The sequence below is a fragment of the Rhinolophus sinicus genome, chromosome 13 (genome assembly GCF_057876585.1).
Source record: "Rhinolophus sinicus isolate RSI-liver-muscle chromosome 13, RSI-T2T, whole genome shotgun sequence".
In the NCBI taxonomy this organism is placed as follows: domain Eukaryota; kingdom Metazoa; phylum Chordata; class Mammalia; order Chiroptera; family Rhinolophidae; genus Rhinolophus; species Rhinolophus sinicus.
Window position 1 is genome coordinate 1,155,935 of NC_142513.1, and position 17,110 is coordinate 1,173,044.

The 17,110-nt window shown below is 62.7% G+C and overlaps 1 protein-coding gene across 1 annotated transcript; it reads left to right on the plus strand.

Annotated features, from left to right (window-relative positions):
• The first annotated feature begins 256 nt into the window (after window positions 1-256).
• RBBP8NL (RBBP8 N-terminal like) lies at window positions 257-16,669 on the plus strand. Its single transcript, XM_019753473.3, has 14 exons — window positions 257-815; window positions 7,941-8,083; window positions 9,129-9,171; window positions 9,766-9,861; window positions 10,165-10,277; window positions 10,830-10,902; window positions 11,355-11,485; window positions 11,633-11,712; window positions 11,918-12,084; window positions 12,576-13,290; window positions 13,527-13,659; window positions 14,141-14,211; window positions 14,322-14,463; window positions 15,218-16,669. Exons 2-14 carry the CDS (start codon window positions 8,023-8,025, stop codon window positions 15,235-15,237), a joined length of 1,845 nt encoding a protein of 614 aa, XP_019609032.3. The 5' UTR covers window positions 257-815; window positions 7,941-8,022; the 3' UTR covers window positions 15,238-16,669.
• Window positions 16,670-17,110: the final 441 nt, after the last annotated feature.

Consider the following 17,110-nt stretch of genomic DNA (forward strand, 5'->3'; position numbering starts at 1 on the left):
GGGCTGTGGGGCAGGGGGTGCAGGGGCAGCCGCAGCCTCAGAGGCCAGCTCTTTTCTGCATGAGTGGGCTACTTGTCACCATACGTGAACAAACACGGAAAACCACACCTGGTCCCTCCTGTGCCCCTGGGACCAGCCCCACTGGGTCCTCCTAACCTGCCCTGAGACCCCAGAGATGCCCACCCATTGGGCCACCCACAGTCCTGCTTGTTCTCCTCTGGGACGGGCAGAGGGGCAGTGCTGGGCAGGGTGTCCCCCAGACCCAGCAGGGCCACTTCCAACAGCAGCTCCAAATTTCTGGCTACAGAGCTCAGGACAGGCCCTGTGCTCATTGCCCCAATTTACAGGCAGGGAAACCAAGGCCAGAAAGGTCTGCCCCGCGGCAAGCCAGACAGTGAGGCAGGAGGGGCCTGGGCTGCCCACCTGTGCCCTAAGGTGACAACACCAGGGTCCACTCCCTCCTGCCCCAGTGCCCTCCCTGCCTGCCCTTTGTGTCTGAGGCCCCGGATTCTCCTTGTTAATTGGCCAGAGGCGCAGGCAGAGATATTATGGGGAAACAATTCCATCTCTATGTGGGTTCAGACCCAACCCGTTCTGCCACTTTCTGTGTGATGGCAGAACCCGTTGGGCGACTTTGGGCCGTCTCTGCCTCCTTTCTGCTCCTGGCTGGGAGAACCCAGAACCTGTCAAGCGGGTTTGGCCAAAATTGTGTCTTGTTGCCTGTGCAAGTTCACACACTGCTTGCTTCTATCTCGGGCGGGAGCGTTCCAGCTCGGCAGGAAGGTCCACGGAGGTCAACACGGGCAAGGGGCCATGTGAGTACCTGAGGGACCCCAGCAGTCGGAAGTGGGGGAGGGGCTGGGGTCGCTGTGAAGGTGGAAGCCCTGGCCCCTGCTCCCTGGGCAGGAAGAGGGCAAGAGGCGGGCAGGCGAGGCTGACAAGAGGGGCAGAGCCACCTGCTGGAGGGCACCTGGTTCAGGCAGCCAGGTGGGGGAGGGGCCCAGCGGGCTTCCCAGGCAGGGGCCTGGGTGCAGAGGCAAGGCTGGGCCTGGCACCGCTGCACCAGGAACTCTGTCATCTGGTGAGGGTTTTGGGGGCACCGGGAATGCACTGGTAGCCAGGTAGTCCATCCTGGACCTGCCCCACTGCTAGATCCCCCCGGCACAAAAGGGGTGCTGCTATGGGGGTAGTGCATGGTGCAGCCGTCCACAGCTCAGTGCTGGGCACCGTGGGACGTGGCTCCCCACGGATTGGTGTCTCTGTGAGGCAGTAAAAATGGCTCTCAGGGGCCACGGGTCCTGCTCAGCCTTACCCAGTCAGGCCTCAGGGAGGTAGCAGGCAGCCCCTCCTCAGGGAGTCGGGTTGCAGGGCCTGCTGTTACCTGAGCCACAAAGCGCCACCTCAACCACCCAAGAGCGCACCTGCCTGTTCCTCTGCATGTGTGCACACGCATGTGGGACACACAACTCCGTGTGTATGTGTGCATGCGTGCACATGTGTGTGCTGCTCTCCCTGGGCTCGTGCACTGCTGTGTGCACGGCCGGGAGGTGGCTGAGGGCGCTGCACATGTACGTGTACTGGGCGTGCACTAATGTGTGCTAGGATGGTGTTAGGGTCCTGTGTGCATGTGATGGTCACACGTGTGCACGTGTGTCATGGGTCTACATGTCTGGCAGCTATTAGAGCTCTCCTGGCAATGACATCTCTCTGGACATGACCTGCCCCCCTGAACTGGCCCAGAAGGTCATTAGGAGGCCCTGCTTGTGCCCTGGCTGTGCCCCTAGTGAGCTGGTGACCATAACAGATTAGATGGCGTCGCTCTAAGCCTCAGACCCTCATCTACATGTGGGGTTGCCATGGCCACTCCACAGGTAAGCATGAGGGCTCATGACTCATTGCATGCAAAGTGTCTGTCAGGTGCCTGGCACAGGAGGACTCCCAGGCTGGCACCTGACCACCTGCCAGTGGGTGGGTCGCTGGAGCGCAACGGTGCTGGAGGAGTCCCATGGTGGCACAGAACCCCTGGCTCTGGGAGCATGGGGCAGAGCATACCACCTCCATCTGCCTTGTGGACAGTGACACTGAGGCTCAGCCAAGGGAGTGACTGCCCATCACCGCGGGGTCCCCACGAGGGTGGACAGACAGTGGAGCCTCTTACCTGCTTCGAGCCTCAGGGCCTGAGTCTGTGAAATGGAACAAAGAGCACTTCCTCAGAAGGCGCGTGTGTGCTGAGCCTGGGCGTGCAGTGGGCGCTTCACAAACTCACACGCTGCCAACATTCACCGGGCTCTGATGTGGGCCTGGCCTCAACCAGGAGGTCGGGGCGGGCACTGTCCACGTGGCTCCCTCAGAGAAGCCTTGGGGCCACCATGGTGCCCCTGCAGGCACCTGAAGCCCTGGTGCCTTGCTCGACACAGTGGCATGTGGGCACACTGGCCACTGCTGTGGTTACTGCTGCATCGCTGCGGTTGTCTTGTGGGCAGATGGACAGGCAGACAGACCAATGGCAGAGCAGGGGAGGCCCCAACCACGGGAGGTGGCCAGCAGGTGAAGAGCCCAGACACTGGAGGAGCCCAGGGGCCCCAGCTGGCCACACCCTTGGGCTTTGCTGCTCAGCCAGCTGGCGCCCAGTCCAGGCTGGGGGTTACAGTGGGGGCCTCTCTGCCTTCTTGTGCGTGGGGGCCAGATGGCACCTGTCCTGGACACAGACACCAAGACTCAGTGAATGCTAAGTGTCCACACAGTGGGCAACTGTCCAAAGATGAGAGTGTGCCATCATTGTTGGAATCCAAGACCTCTGCCATGAACTTGGGGAATGGGGGTCTTGTCCTCCTGCGGGGGTCTTAGGGAATGGGGGTCTTTGTGGCAATGGGACTTGAACTGGTCCATAGAGGAGGGGTTCTGTAAGCAGCACTGCTAGCCCCTGGGGCGGTCTCATGTGGGAAAGGCACTAGTGGGGGAGCGCAGGCGGTGGACAAGGGTCTCCATCTGTAGTTAACTGGGCACTCTGACCTGCCTGCGCTGATATGTAACACTCAGACAGGTGTCACCTGGACATACATAACCTGGACAGGTGTCACCTGGACACGTGTTACCAGGAAGGGGATGGGTAAGCAGTATTACCTTCAGATGAGGGAACTGAGGCTCAGAGAGGTAAAACCACTTGCCCAAGTTTGCACAGAGGGTGAAGGCAGGTTGGGGGCCCACACCAGGGCTGTTGGCTTTCAGCTTGGACCCCCCCACCTTTAGCGCTCTGCCCAGGCTGACTGTCCATGGTGAGTGGCGGGTGGGTGGAGTCATGGTGTGGCTGACCCACCAGCTCCTTCCGGGGGCTCAGCTCCAGCAGAGACCTTCCAGCTGGACAGTCCAGAGTGGGAGGGCCATGGAATTCCTGGGCCTGCCCTAAGACCCTAAGGAGCCAAGCTCAGGTCTCACCCCCACCCCCACCCCAGCAGGCAGCTCAGGCCACCTTCTCCTGTGCACAGCCCCCCCCAGACCCTGTGCAGCCCTCACCCCAGGACTTGGCATCTGTGCCCAGAAGCACACAGGCCCGGGGGAGTGCCCACCTCACCCTCAGAGTTTCCTGAACCCCCAGCCCCCTAGCTGCCTTGCGCACTCCTGACAAGCACAGGCCAGCCTGCTGACCCCCCGGTGGGAGGCTCCAAGCCGGGTTCATCCCACCCACTGCCGCCAACTTCCCATCTTTCCTGAAGTCTGCAGACTTCCCCCTGGGGGGGTTCCCGCATCCCTCCTCCTCCCACCTTGTCCCAGCCCTTCCCATGCACCAAGAGGGTGAGGCCTGGGATGGGGGCTACCCAGGAGACTGACTGTCCACTTTGCCTTGGCCAAATGCATTTCTGCCACCCGCCCTCCCGGGAAAGCCACACCGTCCCCACCGCACTGCCGCCCATGGGCTGGGTGATCCTGCACCTCCCTGGGAAATGAGGGGCTCCCAGCAAGGTGCACCCCTTCCTGCTCTGCTTCCCGCCGCACGCACAGCACTGCTCTAGGGCCCGGTCCATGCTGTTCTCCCTGCCCAGTATGCAGGAGGGTGTCTCCTGCCATCCTTCAGGGACCCTGAGAGGAATGGCCAGATGGGGCTGGAGGGACAGCTGGGGACACAGAGAGGAGCATGGGGGGTGGGACCCAGCTGACGGCACCACAGTGACAGCATCAGGAGCAATGCCTGCCTCTCTGACCCAGAGGCTGCACAGGCCTCTCCCCGGCCCATGGCACCAGGGGCTCCCTGGGGCGGCTCCTCTGTGGGCGTCGGCTGGGCGTTGGCCGGGCCCACTGTTGGTGCTGGGGGAAGAGCAGCCTGTTAGGCGGGTCTGGGTGGAATTTCAGGTGCCCTGGCTCAGCTTCTTCCCAGCCCTCCATGCTTGCCTGCCAGAGACCTGAGCCCACAGAAGCTCTTACCTCCTGGGAGCCCTACCACAAGATAAAGGCCGGCACAGCTAGCATAGCACAGCTACCAGGACACGTCCCTGGTCCACACAGGGTGAGGGCACAGCATCAACAGCCCCAGAAGCAAGTTCAAACCCCGCTCCCACCTCCCAGTGGGCAGCCGGAGGGGTATGACCTGATCTCTCTGGGCCTCAGTTTCCCCACCTGGACAGTGGGGTGTTTGCAGTGTGGTCAGAGTTAGACGGGCTGTGAGACAGTGAGGGCATCAGCGTGTGCGGCACTCAGAAAATAGGCCGGGTTCCCACTTCTACCCCACCTGCTCAAGGCCTGGCCTCCCCCAGCCTCTGGACTCAGCGTCTTCTCTCCTAACCTGCAAGGACAGGTGAGCTCTGGCTCCTGACCTGGCGATGGGGACACTCCCAAGCCCCCGCATTCCCAGAGTCCTCATGTGCCTGACACAGAGCCCCCAAGCGGGCACCCTCACTTCCCCAGCCAGCGCTCCAGGGTGTCCCGGAGCCCAGGCAGGTCTGAGAAGCAAGTTTGGGGAGCCCCGCCTTCCCACCACTCCACCCTCCACCACACTCCAGCTGGCCCTGCCTAGCCGGCCCGCCGACAACACAAAACGCAGGACCGTACTTTCCTCTAGCAGGGCCCAGCCCAGCATCCAGGAGCCGTCTTCTCTGGTGCTCTCACACTTGACCCTGGGTTCAAAGGCCCGGCTGAGAGCCAGACGGGTTCCGGCGGGCAGCCCCAGCACATGCGCAACTGGCCCCTGGCTTCTCTTAGGATTATAGGGCCTGCTCCCCTCAGTCAGGACACCCCAGCCCCAACCCCCAGGGCCCCCGCCACCCCTACTTCCAAGAGCCCAGAGCAGTTGTGCCTCTTCTGTGCCTGGCGTGCATGCATCCAAAGCGGCTGGCTTTCAGGTCTGGCTCCGTCCTGCAGTGTCACATGGTGACAGCAGTGGGGGTGGGGGAGCAGTCATCCCTCCACCACAGATGCTCGGATGCTCGCCAGCTGGCATTTGGGTGTTTCCAGGTTGGGGCTGTTCTGGAGGGTGTTGCTGCAACTCTGGGCAGCCTTTGAAATGCACATGAGACTGTCCCCTTTGGAGGCCATGGTGAGGACTCAGGCATGGCCTCCTGTGATGGGCCCAGGGAGGATTTTCAGCAGAGGTTTCAAGGGCCTGCATTGCCGCTGTGCAGAATACACTCTGGTGGGACAGGTGGAGGCAAGGAGCTGGGTGCAGTGGTCTGGTGGCAGTACCAGGGTGGCAGTCGCATGGTGGTGGTCCCATGGTGGTGGTCCCAGGGTGGCAGTCCCATGGTGGTGGTCCTGTATGGTGGTTCCATGGTGGTGGTCCCATGGTGGTGGTCCCATGGTGGCAGTCCTGTGGTGGCAGTCCCGTGTGGCTTGGCCCTGGGTGGGCATTGCGAAGGAGGAAAAGGTGAGATTCTGAACATATGTAGAAGACAAGCCAACAATTGGTGCTGATGGGTCAGTGTGGGATGCCAGGAAGAGACCAGTTGAGAGTGCCAGGAGCTTGGCCATCTGTTTGTGGGGTCCAGAGGTCCCCCAGGGCTCCTCAGGCTGAGGACCAGGTGGATCCCTCTGACCTGGTTGCAAGACCCAGAAGGGATGGGCTCTGGCCCAGGGCAGACAGAACAGAACCCGTTCTCTTTGTGAGACTCACGGCTGGTAGCAGAACTCAGCCCTGCAGTGGTGACAGAGGGGCTTGGCTCAGCCTCAGTAAACACAGGCGGGAGTCAAAATTAACATCGACAACTACTCAGCCCCAAGGTGGGAACTGGGAGAAGGAATACTGGGACCTCAGCAAACCCCAACACACACACCCCATGTGGCACACACACTGCCCAGCCCGGAACAGGGCACAGCCTGAGTGAGTGGGAACCCTGCATAGAGCTCGAAGCCTCAGAGGCTCCTGGCACCCCAGCAGTTGGCAATGCCCCCTCCCCTCACAGGAGGAGCCGGAAGGAGAGTTCCCCAGAAGGGTTCTGCATGTTGCAATCAGCTAATGGGTTCACACAGCGTGTAATGGGCGCCCTAAGCCACTACAGGCCAGGCAGGCCAAGCCTCCTAGGCCTGGGGCCAAGTTGCAACCACAGAGGGAGGGGAGAGGTGGGGGTGGAGAGGAAGGGAGGGGAGGAGGCAGCCACTCCTGGACGCCCACCTGCCGGGGCCTCTCTAGTCAGGTGGGGTCTCAGAAAGGTCTGGAAGGGTGTGAGGATGAACGCGTCCAAACACACACACACCCCCCAACACACACACATCACACATCCCTTTAATTCTGCCCTGTGTGAAGGGACGGGGGCTGCCTGGTGGCCTCAAAACCATAGTGTGGTAGGAGGCTGCCATCAGGGTGGGGTCTCGGTGAGAAGGGTCCTGGTGGGAGGATGGGCAGTGATGGTGATGGTGACTGGTGAGGTCTGCCTGGTGACGCGTCTATGCTGACATGGCTCTGTGAGGTTTGTGACAACTCCCAGCTCTGCAGCAAAGTGGGCACCATCTGCTTCCCCCCTCCAGTGAGGATGGCAACAGAAGGTCCCACAGGGAAGGAGGTGGAGGGCACTGGTGGCCTTGGTACCCCGGTACCGGTGCCCAGCCACCACAGCAGTCTGCCACAAGAACTGAGGGGTGGCACCACAGAGAGGAAGCTGCCGCTGGGCTGAGCCTGGCTTCCCTCCTGCCCCTGCAGGATCCCACAGGAGGCTCACAGGTGCCCAAGAGACCAAGACGGCACTGTGGCTGCCTCCACAGGGAGGGAAGGGCAGCATGGCAGGGCGGGTGCTCACTGCTGCCACACGGAGGGTAGGTTTGTGTGGCTCTGGGCTCAGGCTCTCAAGCCCACACTCTTGGTTTCCAGTAAACGTTTCACAGTGGTGAAACACAGGCACAAAAAAGGACCCCACCCACAAGGGGTGGCGGGTGGGCTTCCATCAACACAGTACACACGGTCACGAGCTCCTGGAGGGGAAACGGCCGGCGGGCCCCCAGCCCCTCCCCGAAGGGCCATCCATGTCCTGCGAGCACACTGCTGGGTGGTCTTTCCTGTTGTGTGAATACACCATGGCTCACTGACCCACAGCTGCGGGGGCAGGGGTGTCTCCAGTTTAGGGCCTCACGAATACATGTCACACGTACTGTCGTGAGGCCGGCACCAAGCAGGAGCTGGCGCCTTTGGGGACCTGCTTTGTGATGAAGCTGCATTAGGGAGTGAAGCTTGGGTGAACGTGCCTCCCCTCCACCCCCCTCCAAGTTCCCCTGCAGGACGTCTGCTGAGGACAGGGCAGTGCCAATGAGCCCACTGGTTCCCCAGGTGGACATGACCCAGTGGGGTGTGTGGAGTAGCCCACAAGACAGGACTCCCCCTCCAACATGGCGCTGGTTCTGCTCCCACACCCGTGGAGACGGGCAAACACCTCCTCTCCAGGCAGTGGCTCATGGCGGGACCCTGCAGCCCACCGGCCTTTCCCAGGACAACAGGACCCCTCTCCCCACTTCCTGCTCCACAGGCTGGAAACAGAGGGGCAGCAGGGCTGAGGGGCCATCCCTGCACCTGAGCACAGACGGGCCGGCGCCAGGGCCGTGGGCGCCATGGAAAGCTTCATGGAGTCGCTGAACAGGCTGAAGGACATTCATGAGAAGGAGGTCCTGGGTGAGTGCCATGGGAGCAGGGCGCGTAGGGCTGGGCCTCTGCAGGTGGCTCTCACCTGGACCAATAGTCTAAGGGCCACGGCCAGGCCAGGGTGCTCTTACATGTCACCTCCATTCTCACCAAACCCAGGGCCTCACCTTCTAGGCCCAGACAGAGCTGACCCAGAACCCAGAGCAGCAATGTGGCCAGGGGCCCGGCCTCAAACCAACATCCCCAAGGGTGGCCCTACAGGGCATTCTCCCGAAGGGTCAGCCCACGTCAGAGTGCAAATCAAAAGCCGGGCCTGACCGCAGAGAGCGCAGAAGCTCTGGCCGAGATGGGCCCCTCGCCCAGGATGGAGGAGCTCAGCGTTCCCAGATGTGAGACTCTCCACCTCTAGGAATGGGAGATCACAGGGTCAGAGCCCATCAGGAGTGTTCCGGGCATCGAGATGAAGGCTCTGCTTCCCTCCAGGACACCCAGGCCCAGCACTGCCCTGGCCGACACACCTGTCCAACTCCCCACCAGGGACAGGGCCGAGCCCCTGCACACCCCACGCACCACTGCCCGGGCCAGACCCTCCTGAGACCTTGCCACAAGTGCTCACACACCCCGAGGGCCCAAAGGGCCTGGGTCACCTTCCCAGAGATCCAGAGGCAGGGGCTGTTTGGGTAATAAGCGCAAGCCGGGCCACAGTGAGGTGACAAGGAAGGGGTCTGCTGGGCTTTCCCTCAAGAGCCCGTTTTATTTCAATACTAGCCGTACCCAAAAAGAACATCCCTCCCAGGACTTGGCTAGGTGGCTGGTCACTCCCAGCTTTGGGGTCCCAAGCAACCTCCAAGTAGACACCAGAGCCAGAGAACCCCGGGGAGGGGAGAGGCTGGTCCAGACCAGCGGTCCCAGGCAACCCTGAAACTCCTTGCGGAATCAGTGAAAGGACCTGGACAGGGGGTGGGGTGTGGAGGGTGTCCGGCCTGACCACCAGGGACAGGAGGTGCCCTGGACTCTGCTGCAGGGGTGGCAGCACAGCTGGGCCTGACCCTCTGCCCTTTCCTCGCTCCTCCAGGCCTGCAGAACAAGCTTCTAGAACTGAACTCGGAGAGGTGCCGGTGAGTCAGGATGGGCCCTGGCCCAGTGGGAGGCAGATGAGGACAGCGGCTCACCAGTTGCTCACCTGATCCCCTGAAACCCCAGGGTGTTGCCACCCCAGGATGCTCAAGGGGAAACTGAGGCTCTGCGTAGGTGGGGGCAGGGGAGGCGTGGTCTCCATCATGCCTCTAGCAGCTGGTGGAGCCAGGACTGAACTCCAAGCCCACCAAGTGAACAGATACCCTCCACGGGGCTGGGCAAGCCATGGCCACTTACGACTCCTGCGGTATCAGTAATTACCAATCGGGACATTCACAGTGAGACCTGGATGCCTGTGGGGGCAGGTTCCCCATGTCCCCATGTCACAGACAGAGATGCAGCTCTGTAGCACTACTCGTGGCACGTGGACAAGACAGAAGTCATCAAGGTGCCCAGGCGTGCTCGCATTGGGTGTGCTGGGTTCAGCACAGCCTTCGCAAGGTCCCCCTTCAACTAGGGAGGGAGTCCCCACAGTGGGCGCACCCAGCAGGACCCAGCTGGGTGCAGAGGCTGGCCGGGGGCAGCGTGGGGTCCCTGGGCAGAGCAGAAAGCGCACCTCGGTTCCTCCCCCACAGGGATGCCCAGCGGGTGGAGGAACTGTGTGCCAAGAACCAGCAGCTCAGGGAGCAGCAAAAGGCTCTGAAGGAGAACGTGCGGGTGCTAGAGAACAGGTGAGCCCGGGACACGCCGCCTGACGGCCGCGCCGTGGTGTGTGGTGGCGGGGCAGGCTGGGGAGGACGGCAGCGCTCCACGGAGAAGAGTCTAAGCTGCTCCGGGGTTAACTACACCCGGCAGCTCTCCCGCCGCAGGACTTCTCAGAGGCTCAACGAAAGCATTTTCTAGGTTCCTTCCCAAACTCAGTGGGTGAGGGCTGAGGTGGGGCTTCCATGAAACACATCCTGGAAGGGTCCCCGCTCCTCCATGGGCCTCGGTCTCCCCCTCAGAGCGGCCTCTTGCCTCCCTCGCCCCCACAGGCTCCGGGCCGGTCTGTGTGACCGCTGCACGGTCACCCAGGAGCTGGCCAGGAAGAAGCAGCAGCAGTTTGAGAGCTCCCTCCTCCAGAACCTGCAGCACGTCTTCATCCTCAGTGAGCCCCCCTCACTGGCCCCTCCCGTGGGGGCATGGCCACCAGGGCCCACTCAGCCTGACATGGGGTCGCAGGGAAAGGGGAGAAGGCCATCGTGCTGTCGGGCGGGCACCCCGCACCCCAATTTGCAGACAAATGGTTCAAAGCCCCAGCTGGCCCCGGCATGTCCCTCACTTGCTGCCACTTGGGCTACAGGCGTCCCTGCCCTCTCAGGGCCTCAGTTCCCTCTTCCCTGTGACGAGGAGGGGTCCCTGAAGTCCCACCGGTCCTGCAACAAGGAGGACAGGCCCTCGTGCCCCTGGGTGACATCCCAGGGACAAGCTTCTGGAGGGGGTCCCATTATATTCCACGTCCTCAAGGCTGGCGCTGTTTACTCAGTCATATCCAAACATCCCCTCAGGCAGCAAGCATTTAGGGGCACCTACTGTATGCCAGGCCCTGGCCTGGGGACAGGACAAGCAGGCAAGGAGGGGGACTTCCCCAGGGCTGTGAGGACCCTCCCCCTGCCCCGCCTCCCCTCCCCCAATCCTCGCTAATCAATGCCTTTTGCAGCCAATGAGATGACCCGGCTACAGGAGGAGAACGAGACCTTGAAGGAGGAGGTGACCCGGCTTCGGGGCGCAGGGTGAGTGGGGAAGGCGCCGGGGGCCTGAACACCCCATTGTCCCATAGCCTGCCCACATCAGGCGCTGGGCACACATCCATGGGGTGCCAGGGGAGGAGCATGGGGTTGTAGCCCTGGCGTGGGGTCCCATGGGCCATGCACCATGGAGCCAACTCCCGACCTCCACAGTTACAGGCACAGGTGCCTATAGAAGGACAGAAGCCCAGCGGACATGCTAGGAACAGGGCTGGGTCCCCAGGGCCCACTGCAGCTGACACTTGGGGCTCCACCAGGGACTGCTCAGCCCTGCAGTGTAAGCCATGCTGGCGGGGTCTCAGGCAGTGTCAAGAGAGTTATCTTCCGGGTGCCCTGGGTCCCCCTGCAGCGGTGGCTGGGCCCCCAGGTGGCCGCCCTGGCCTTTCTGATCGCCTCTGGAGGGTACTACCCTCTCACGCCCTCCCCTCTGGAGACAGGCCCACGCCCCAGTGCAGGGAGGGCACCTTGGACCCCACCTCGCCCCTGCTGCTCCCCTCCCCGGGTTCCCGGAAGGCTGTCACCGAGAAACTCCCAGGAGGCCATGAGGAGGCCGAAGACGACCACTCAGGTGCGAGTCGTGGGGAGAGGCTGTGGGCAAAGCGGAGGCCGGCAGGCCGGGCACTGCAGGACGAGAGAGCGCTCTGGCCGGGGGGCTGAGCTGCTTGTCCCCCGAGCACCTCCCAACCTGTCCTGCCCACTGCTTCTCCTCCCACAGAAAAGTTGGGGTACAAGACGTCTCCAGTGGCCAAAGTCTCCCCAGGTGCCAACCCACCTGAGCCTCGGGCCCCAGACATGGTGAGGACAAGGGACCCCCAAACCCACTCCTCTCCAGCAGGCAGCTGCGCCCCACATATCACATGTCCGTCCTTTGTGCTGTCGGATGTGACGTGGGTGGAGGCGAGGCTCAGAGCGGGTGCGTGGCCTGCCCAAGTTCTCACAGAGAGCAAGGGTCAAGGGCAGCGGCTGGTCCCACCTGGGCTCACCCGCCTACCTTGTGCAGAGTCCCCAGCGCATCTCCAACCAGCTGCATGGGACCATCGCTGTGGTGCGGCCAGGGGCCCGGGCCTGCTCTGCTGACCGGGGCTCTGCCAACGGGACACCCCCGCTGCCACCTGCCAGGGGCAGCCCACCCAGCCCACCTTATGAGCACAGCCTCCCCCTGGACAGGTGAGGCCCTGCCCACCGCCACCACCAGGAGTGGCCCCAACTGAGCACCTGTCTCCAACTTAATCCCACCTTTAGGGAAGGGCCCAGAACTCCCCCTCGACCCCTCCAAGAGGCTCTGCCCTTCCTGAGCCTGACTTTCCCGGGTACCTCACATGTACAAAAGTCCCCACGTGGACAACTCCTCAACGGCCAGCGGGAGGCAGGGGATGCTGGGGGAGGAGATGAAGCCAGCCGCTCCACGTGAAGGCAGGTAGCTGCTGCCCTGAAGGGGGCGAGGCCACAGAGCCCAGGCCCCAGGTCACCACTGGCCAGGTCATATCATACGGCTTGGCTTCCAGGGCTGATGGCCAGGAGCCCACCTCTCCCCACCTGCCCTGCAACCTGGGTGGGTCACCTCACTTCTCTGGACCCCAAGTCCTCACCTGTGAAATGGGGGCTGACCGTGGGCTCCTGTCACTGAGCTTCTCCACCACTCCCCACGCCCCCCACAGCTTCCTGCGGGCCTCTCGGCCCTCCGCCATGACCTACGAGTCCCTGAAGCCCTCCCTCCAGGCTGACCGCCTGTGCCTCACGAACCGCCACCTGTCCCTGCACCTTCGGAGCCCCCACAGCAGTCCCCAGGCCCCTGCCACAGTCCCCAGCGGTCCCCGGCCCGAGGGCCTGAAGGCCAGGGAGGCGGAGGCCTGGGAGGATCCCCTGGGCCTGCTGGGCCTGCCGGGTGCCCTAGTGGACATGCGAGACCCACGGCTGGAGGGGGCGCTGCACGTGCTCCTGGCCCAGCAGCTGCGGGCTCGGGGGCAGGCCAGCAATGCCAGACTGAGGGGCACACCCAGACTGCGGGAGACGCCACCCTCCCCTCCAGTCGGCTCGGACTCCGAGGGCCCAGAGGGCAAGGCAGCCGGGGCAGCCCTGCCCGGGGGGCAGCACCCACAGACCACAGGCCCAGGTAGCCCCAAGGGAAAGGAGGACACGGCCACACAGCACCATGCCCCAGACAAGCCCCTGGACCTCTCGGAGTGGGGCCGGGCCCGGGACACCCCCAAGCCCTCAGGCCAACCAGGGTCGCTCAGCCCCAAAACTGCCCACACTCCCAGTCCTGAGCCACCCCAGGGGGCAGAGCCACCTGCCCAGTCTGGACCCTGGGGACGCAGCAATGGCACCAAGGGGGCCGGAGCATCAGAGCTGGAAGATCCCCCGACTCCCGAGGTGAGGCTCAGCCCTGTTTTTGTCCCACATGACCCCACCCAAGCCAGCGTCCACCTCTCCCCTCTGTGCCACCAGCCAGTCCCCAGTGAGAAAGCCTGGCTGCCTGACCACACTAGAGGACGTGACTGACCAACCAGCTGCAGCCCAGCCAGGGTCCCCCAGGCTGTGTCCAAGGCTGGGTGGGGGCAAGGCAGTCACCTCAAATGAACTCAAGTCACTTCCTTGCTTACCCCCAGGACCCCCCACATCCTCTCCCAGGGCCCCACCCTAGCCTGCCCTCTCCAGGCGGGACAGGAGATGAATCCACAGAGCGGCCAGAACTGTCCCCCCACCCGCAGAGTCCTGATGTTGATGGCCACCTAGGTACAGGTGAGTATCATGGGTCACAAGAACTCAGCAAGTGGGGACGGAGGGTGGTCAGTGTCAGCTGGGGATACCTATCCCAGGGTCCAGCTCAGCCCCCGGGCCTGACAGGCCAAACCCTGGATCCAAGGCTTAGTCTCCCACCTGCGACCTCAGAAAGCCGTTGGGGGCCCAGGGTGGGCGCGTCTCTGACCACAGGCAGTGAAGGGAAGAACATCCTAGCAATTAGGGTTTGGGGTCAGGAGGTGAGCTCCCCATTACACTGCAACCAAGCCAAGGACATCCCGCTGGTCGAGCCATGGTACCGACACTGGGGATGCTGGGCCTGGGATCGGCCCTAGGACACATTACTTGGCCCCACTGTGCCTCAGTTTCCTCATCTGCAGCATCGTTGCCACTCATCCTAGCCTGGCAGGCTAGAGAGGCCTATGTTTCCACTAGACCCCTGGCCACCAGCCTGGCCTGACCCACACCCTGCGTCCTGCAGAGCTCAGCACGCCAGAGGTGCAGCAGCCAGTGTCAGACGAGCCGGATGGGCCAGACGCTTCAGACAGTGAGGTGGGTTCCCAGCCACATACTTGCTAGGGTGGGGGTCGTGGCTCCAGGCCAGGGTTGCCCCAGGCTTGGGGGAAGGGTCCTTGCCCTGACCACATCCCCACACTGCTCAGATGGGCCTGAGCCCTGACGCCAAGGCCCGAGTCACACTGAGTATGCCTGGGGAGGAGCCCAAGTGTCTCTGCACCAAGGAACGCGGGCGGAGCCCACAGCAGAAGAGGAAACGGGCCTGCTCCTCTGACCTGTGGGACAAAGGTACTCTGCCAGGGGCAGTGGGGGGGGGGGCACAGCCACTTGCAGAATGGCTCCATCAAACTGACTGGAACCCAGAAACCAGCCCTCCCAGAGCCTGCCCTCAAGAGGAGAGACCAGGGGTCAGGCCGGGTGAGTCCTGGCCCCACTTCCTCCTCGCTGCCAGGCCTGGTCAGTCCCTTCAACCTGGAGGGTTGCGGACTCCTGGACCCTCTTGGCCACCTTCAAAGAGGAGCAGACGGTGGTGCAGCCCTTGGGGCATGGAGTGTGTTTGTTCCCACCAGGGCAGCTGGGGCTGCTCAAACGTTTGTCAAGGGTAGCACCTGTGGGCCCAGGCCCTCCCAACAGAGCAGCAGGAGCAGCGGCCCAGCCGAGGGCATCAGGACCCCCCACATCCCGCTCTGGCCACAAAGGCAGCTCCAGCCCGGCCTCCGGGTGCCTGAGAGAGCCTTTGAATGAATGCGCTAATAATGGATGCCGCCCGGGTGTTTGTCCAAGCCTGCACGAGGTGGGCTGGGCCGTGGCCGCCACAATGCACCATTGTTGCTGGGAAGGTGACCACGGCCTTTGTTTGCTCGGGCGAGCAGTAGAGGAGGCCAGCACACCTGTCTGATTTTGAGGCACTTCCTGTTGGGATCGTTTGGAAACCATCCTGGTGGGTGCAGTCCGCAGGGGCGCACCAGTGTCTGCCCACTCTGCACTCTGACACGAGGCCACCACCATTCATCCTGGCCTAACCTCAGTCCACTTTCCACAGCCTCAAAGAAGCTGTCCTGAGAAACAAGGCCGCCAAGGGCCTGAGAGCCAGAGGGACCCCGAGGATGGCAGCCCCTCACCCAGCAGCAGCAGCTCAGAGGAGACCTAGCTAGCTGTTTTCGGGGCAGCACCGCTGACCCAGATGTACTTCCCACCTGACCGCCCGCAGCCAGGACAGCACATACCACCAGCCTAGCGGGCAACCCGGCTCAGCAGATGAGGGGACTGGGTCCTGGCCATATCCAGAGGGACTGGGAAGGCTGAGAGCAGGTCTCTAGCTGGTCTTTCGAACCCCTCCTTCTCCATGAATTTCAGAAGTAACCACCTGGACCTGCTGCCCTTCTCTCCCAGCATCTGCTCCCTTCTGGGGAGCAGGGGTTCAGGAGGCACTGGAGGCAGGGATCCTCAGGCTCCCACCCAGCCCAGCCAAACCCCTGCAGCAGCAGCACCCTCCCACCCCCTGCCCCTCACCCCCACCACCTCTGACCATCCCAGACTCCCGGGGCATCCCTGATTCCCAGGGCCCTAGGAGCCTGGTCGCCCCTTCCCTGACCAGCCCAGAGCACGGAGAGCGGTCTTGGGCGCCCCCTCGTGGAGCCCTGCAAAACAGCGCTGGGCGTTGAAGGTGTGAAGGACACAGGAAGCAGGTGGGCAGTGGTGGGGTGCCTTCGCAAAGAGGGCCCCCAGGGCACTGAGAGCATAAAGGTGTAAAGAAGGATGGCACGTGCAGCTGGTGGGGTTGGGGGTCAGCCGGGCCTCCACCTGCCTGGGCAGGTGATTCAAGAGGCTCTTGAATGCATCCAGGGTTGGGTAGGACACCGGAGGGCAGGATCTAAAGGAGAGCGTTGCAGGGACAGGGAGCCCTCTGGGGAGGGTTGGGGGAAACAGAATGGAGAATGTGCACAGGCCTCAGCACCGCCCCTCACTGTCACCCCGCGTCCCCGGGCCCACACCACACCTGCCACTAACCAGCCAACCCTCTGAACCACCACAGGGCAGCCCAGCCAGGATTCTGCCCTCAGCACTCAGGCCATTCTGCCCCCTGGGACATTGTCACTGCAGGAAAGCATGTCTCACAGGCCTCCAGGGGAGGAGCTTAAACAGATTCCTGGGCCCAGATAGACACGCTGAATCAGGATTTTAAAAGCTCCTAGGGGAAATCTGTACATGTGGTTTGAGAACTGGTCCTTCCAGGGCAAAGGCAGGACACGGGGCAATGAGTGGGCCAGGTGAGGCCTGGGGCAAATTGGGGGTACAGACCTGACTAGTGGAGGCTCTGCTCCCCACCTTGCTGCCTGCTGGCCCCGGAAGCCAGAAGGACTAAATTCCCCAGAGAGAAGTCTAGGTGTGTGTGTGTGTGTGTCTACGCACACACACGTGAAATCTCCCAGCTGTTACTAGTCACTTTGTTTTTATTGAAATCAAATAAAACAGAACCTGGGTGCACCATTCACACCCGACTCGCAAGCCTGGGTGGTGGAGAAGCCTCATGGGCCATTTGGAAGGGCAAAGGGAAAAGAAAGAGGACAGCCTGGGCACTGGCAGATGAAAGTCAGTAGGAGGGGCACGCCAAGGTGGGAGGTGGGTGAGGGGCCTGCAGCGGGCGGGGCCTGATCCATGGTGACAACAAGGACAACGGCTGCTGGACTGCTCGCTCATGCCACTGGCAACCAGAGACTCGCCCACCCATTTCCGTGAGGCACTTCAATGCCAGCCTCCCCCACTTAGACAGGAGCTCGCAGGCCAGCACAGAAGAGACGGTAGACAGTGTGCGTGCCGGACATGGGCGTGCAGTGGGCAGCACACACAAAGCACTCTCAGAGCTGTATAACCAAACGCCGTGGGACCTGCTTCCAGCCACTCGGCAGACCATCGTGGGTGACGTCCCGACAAT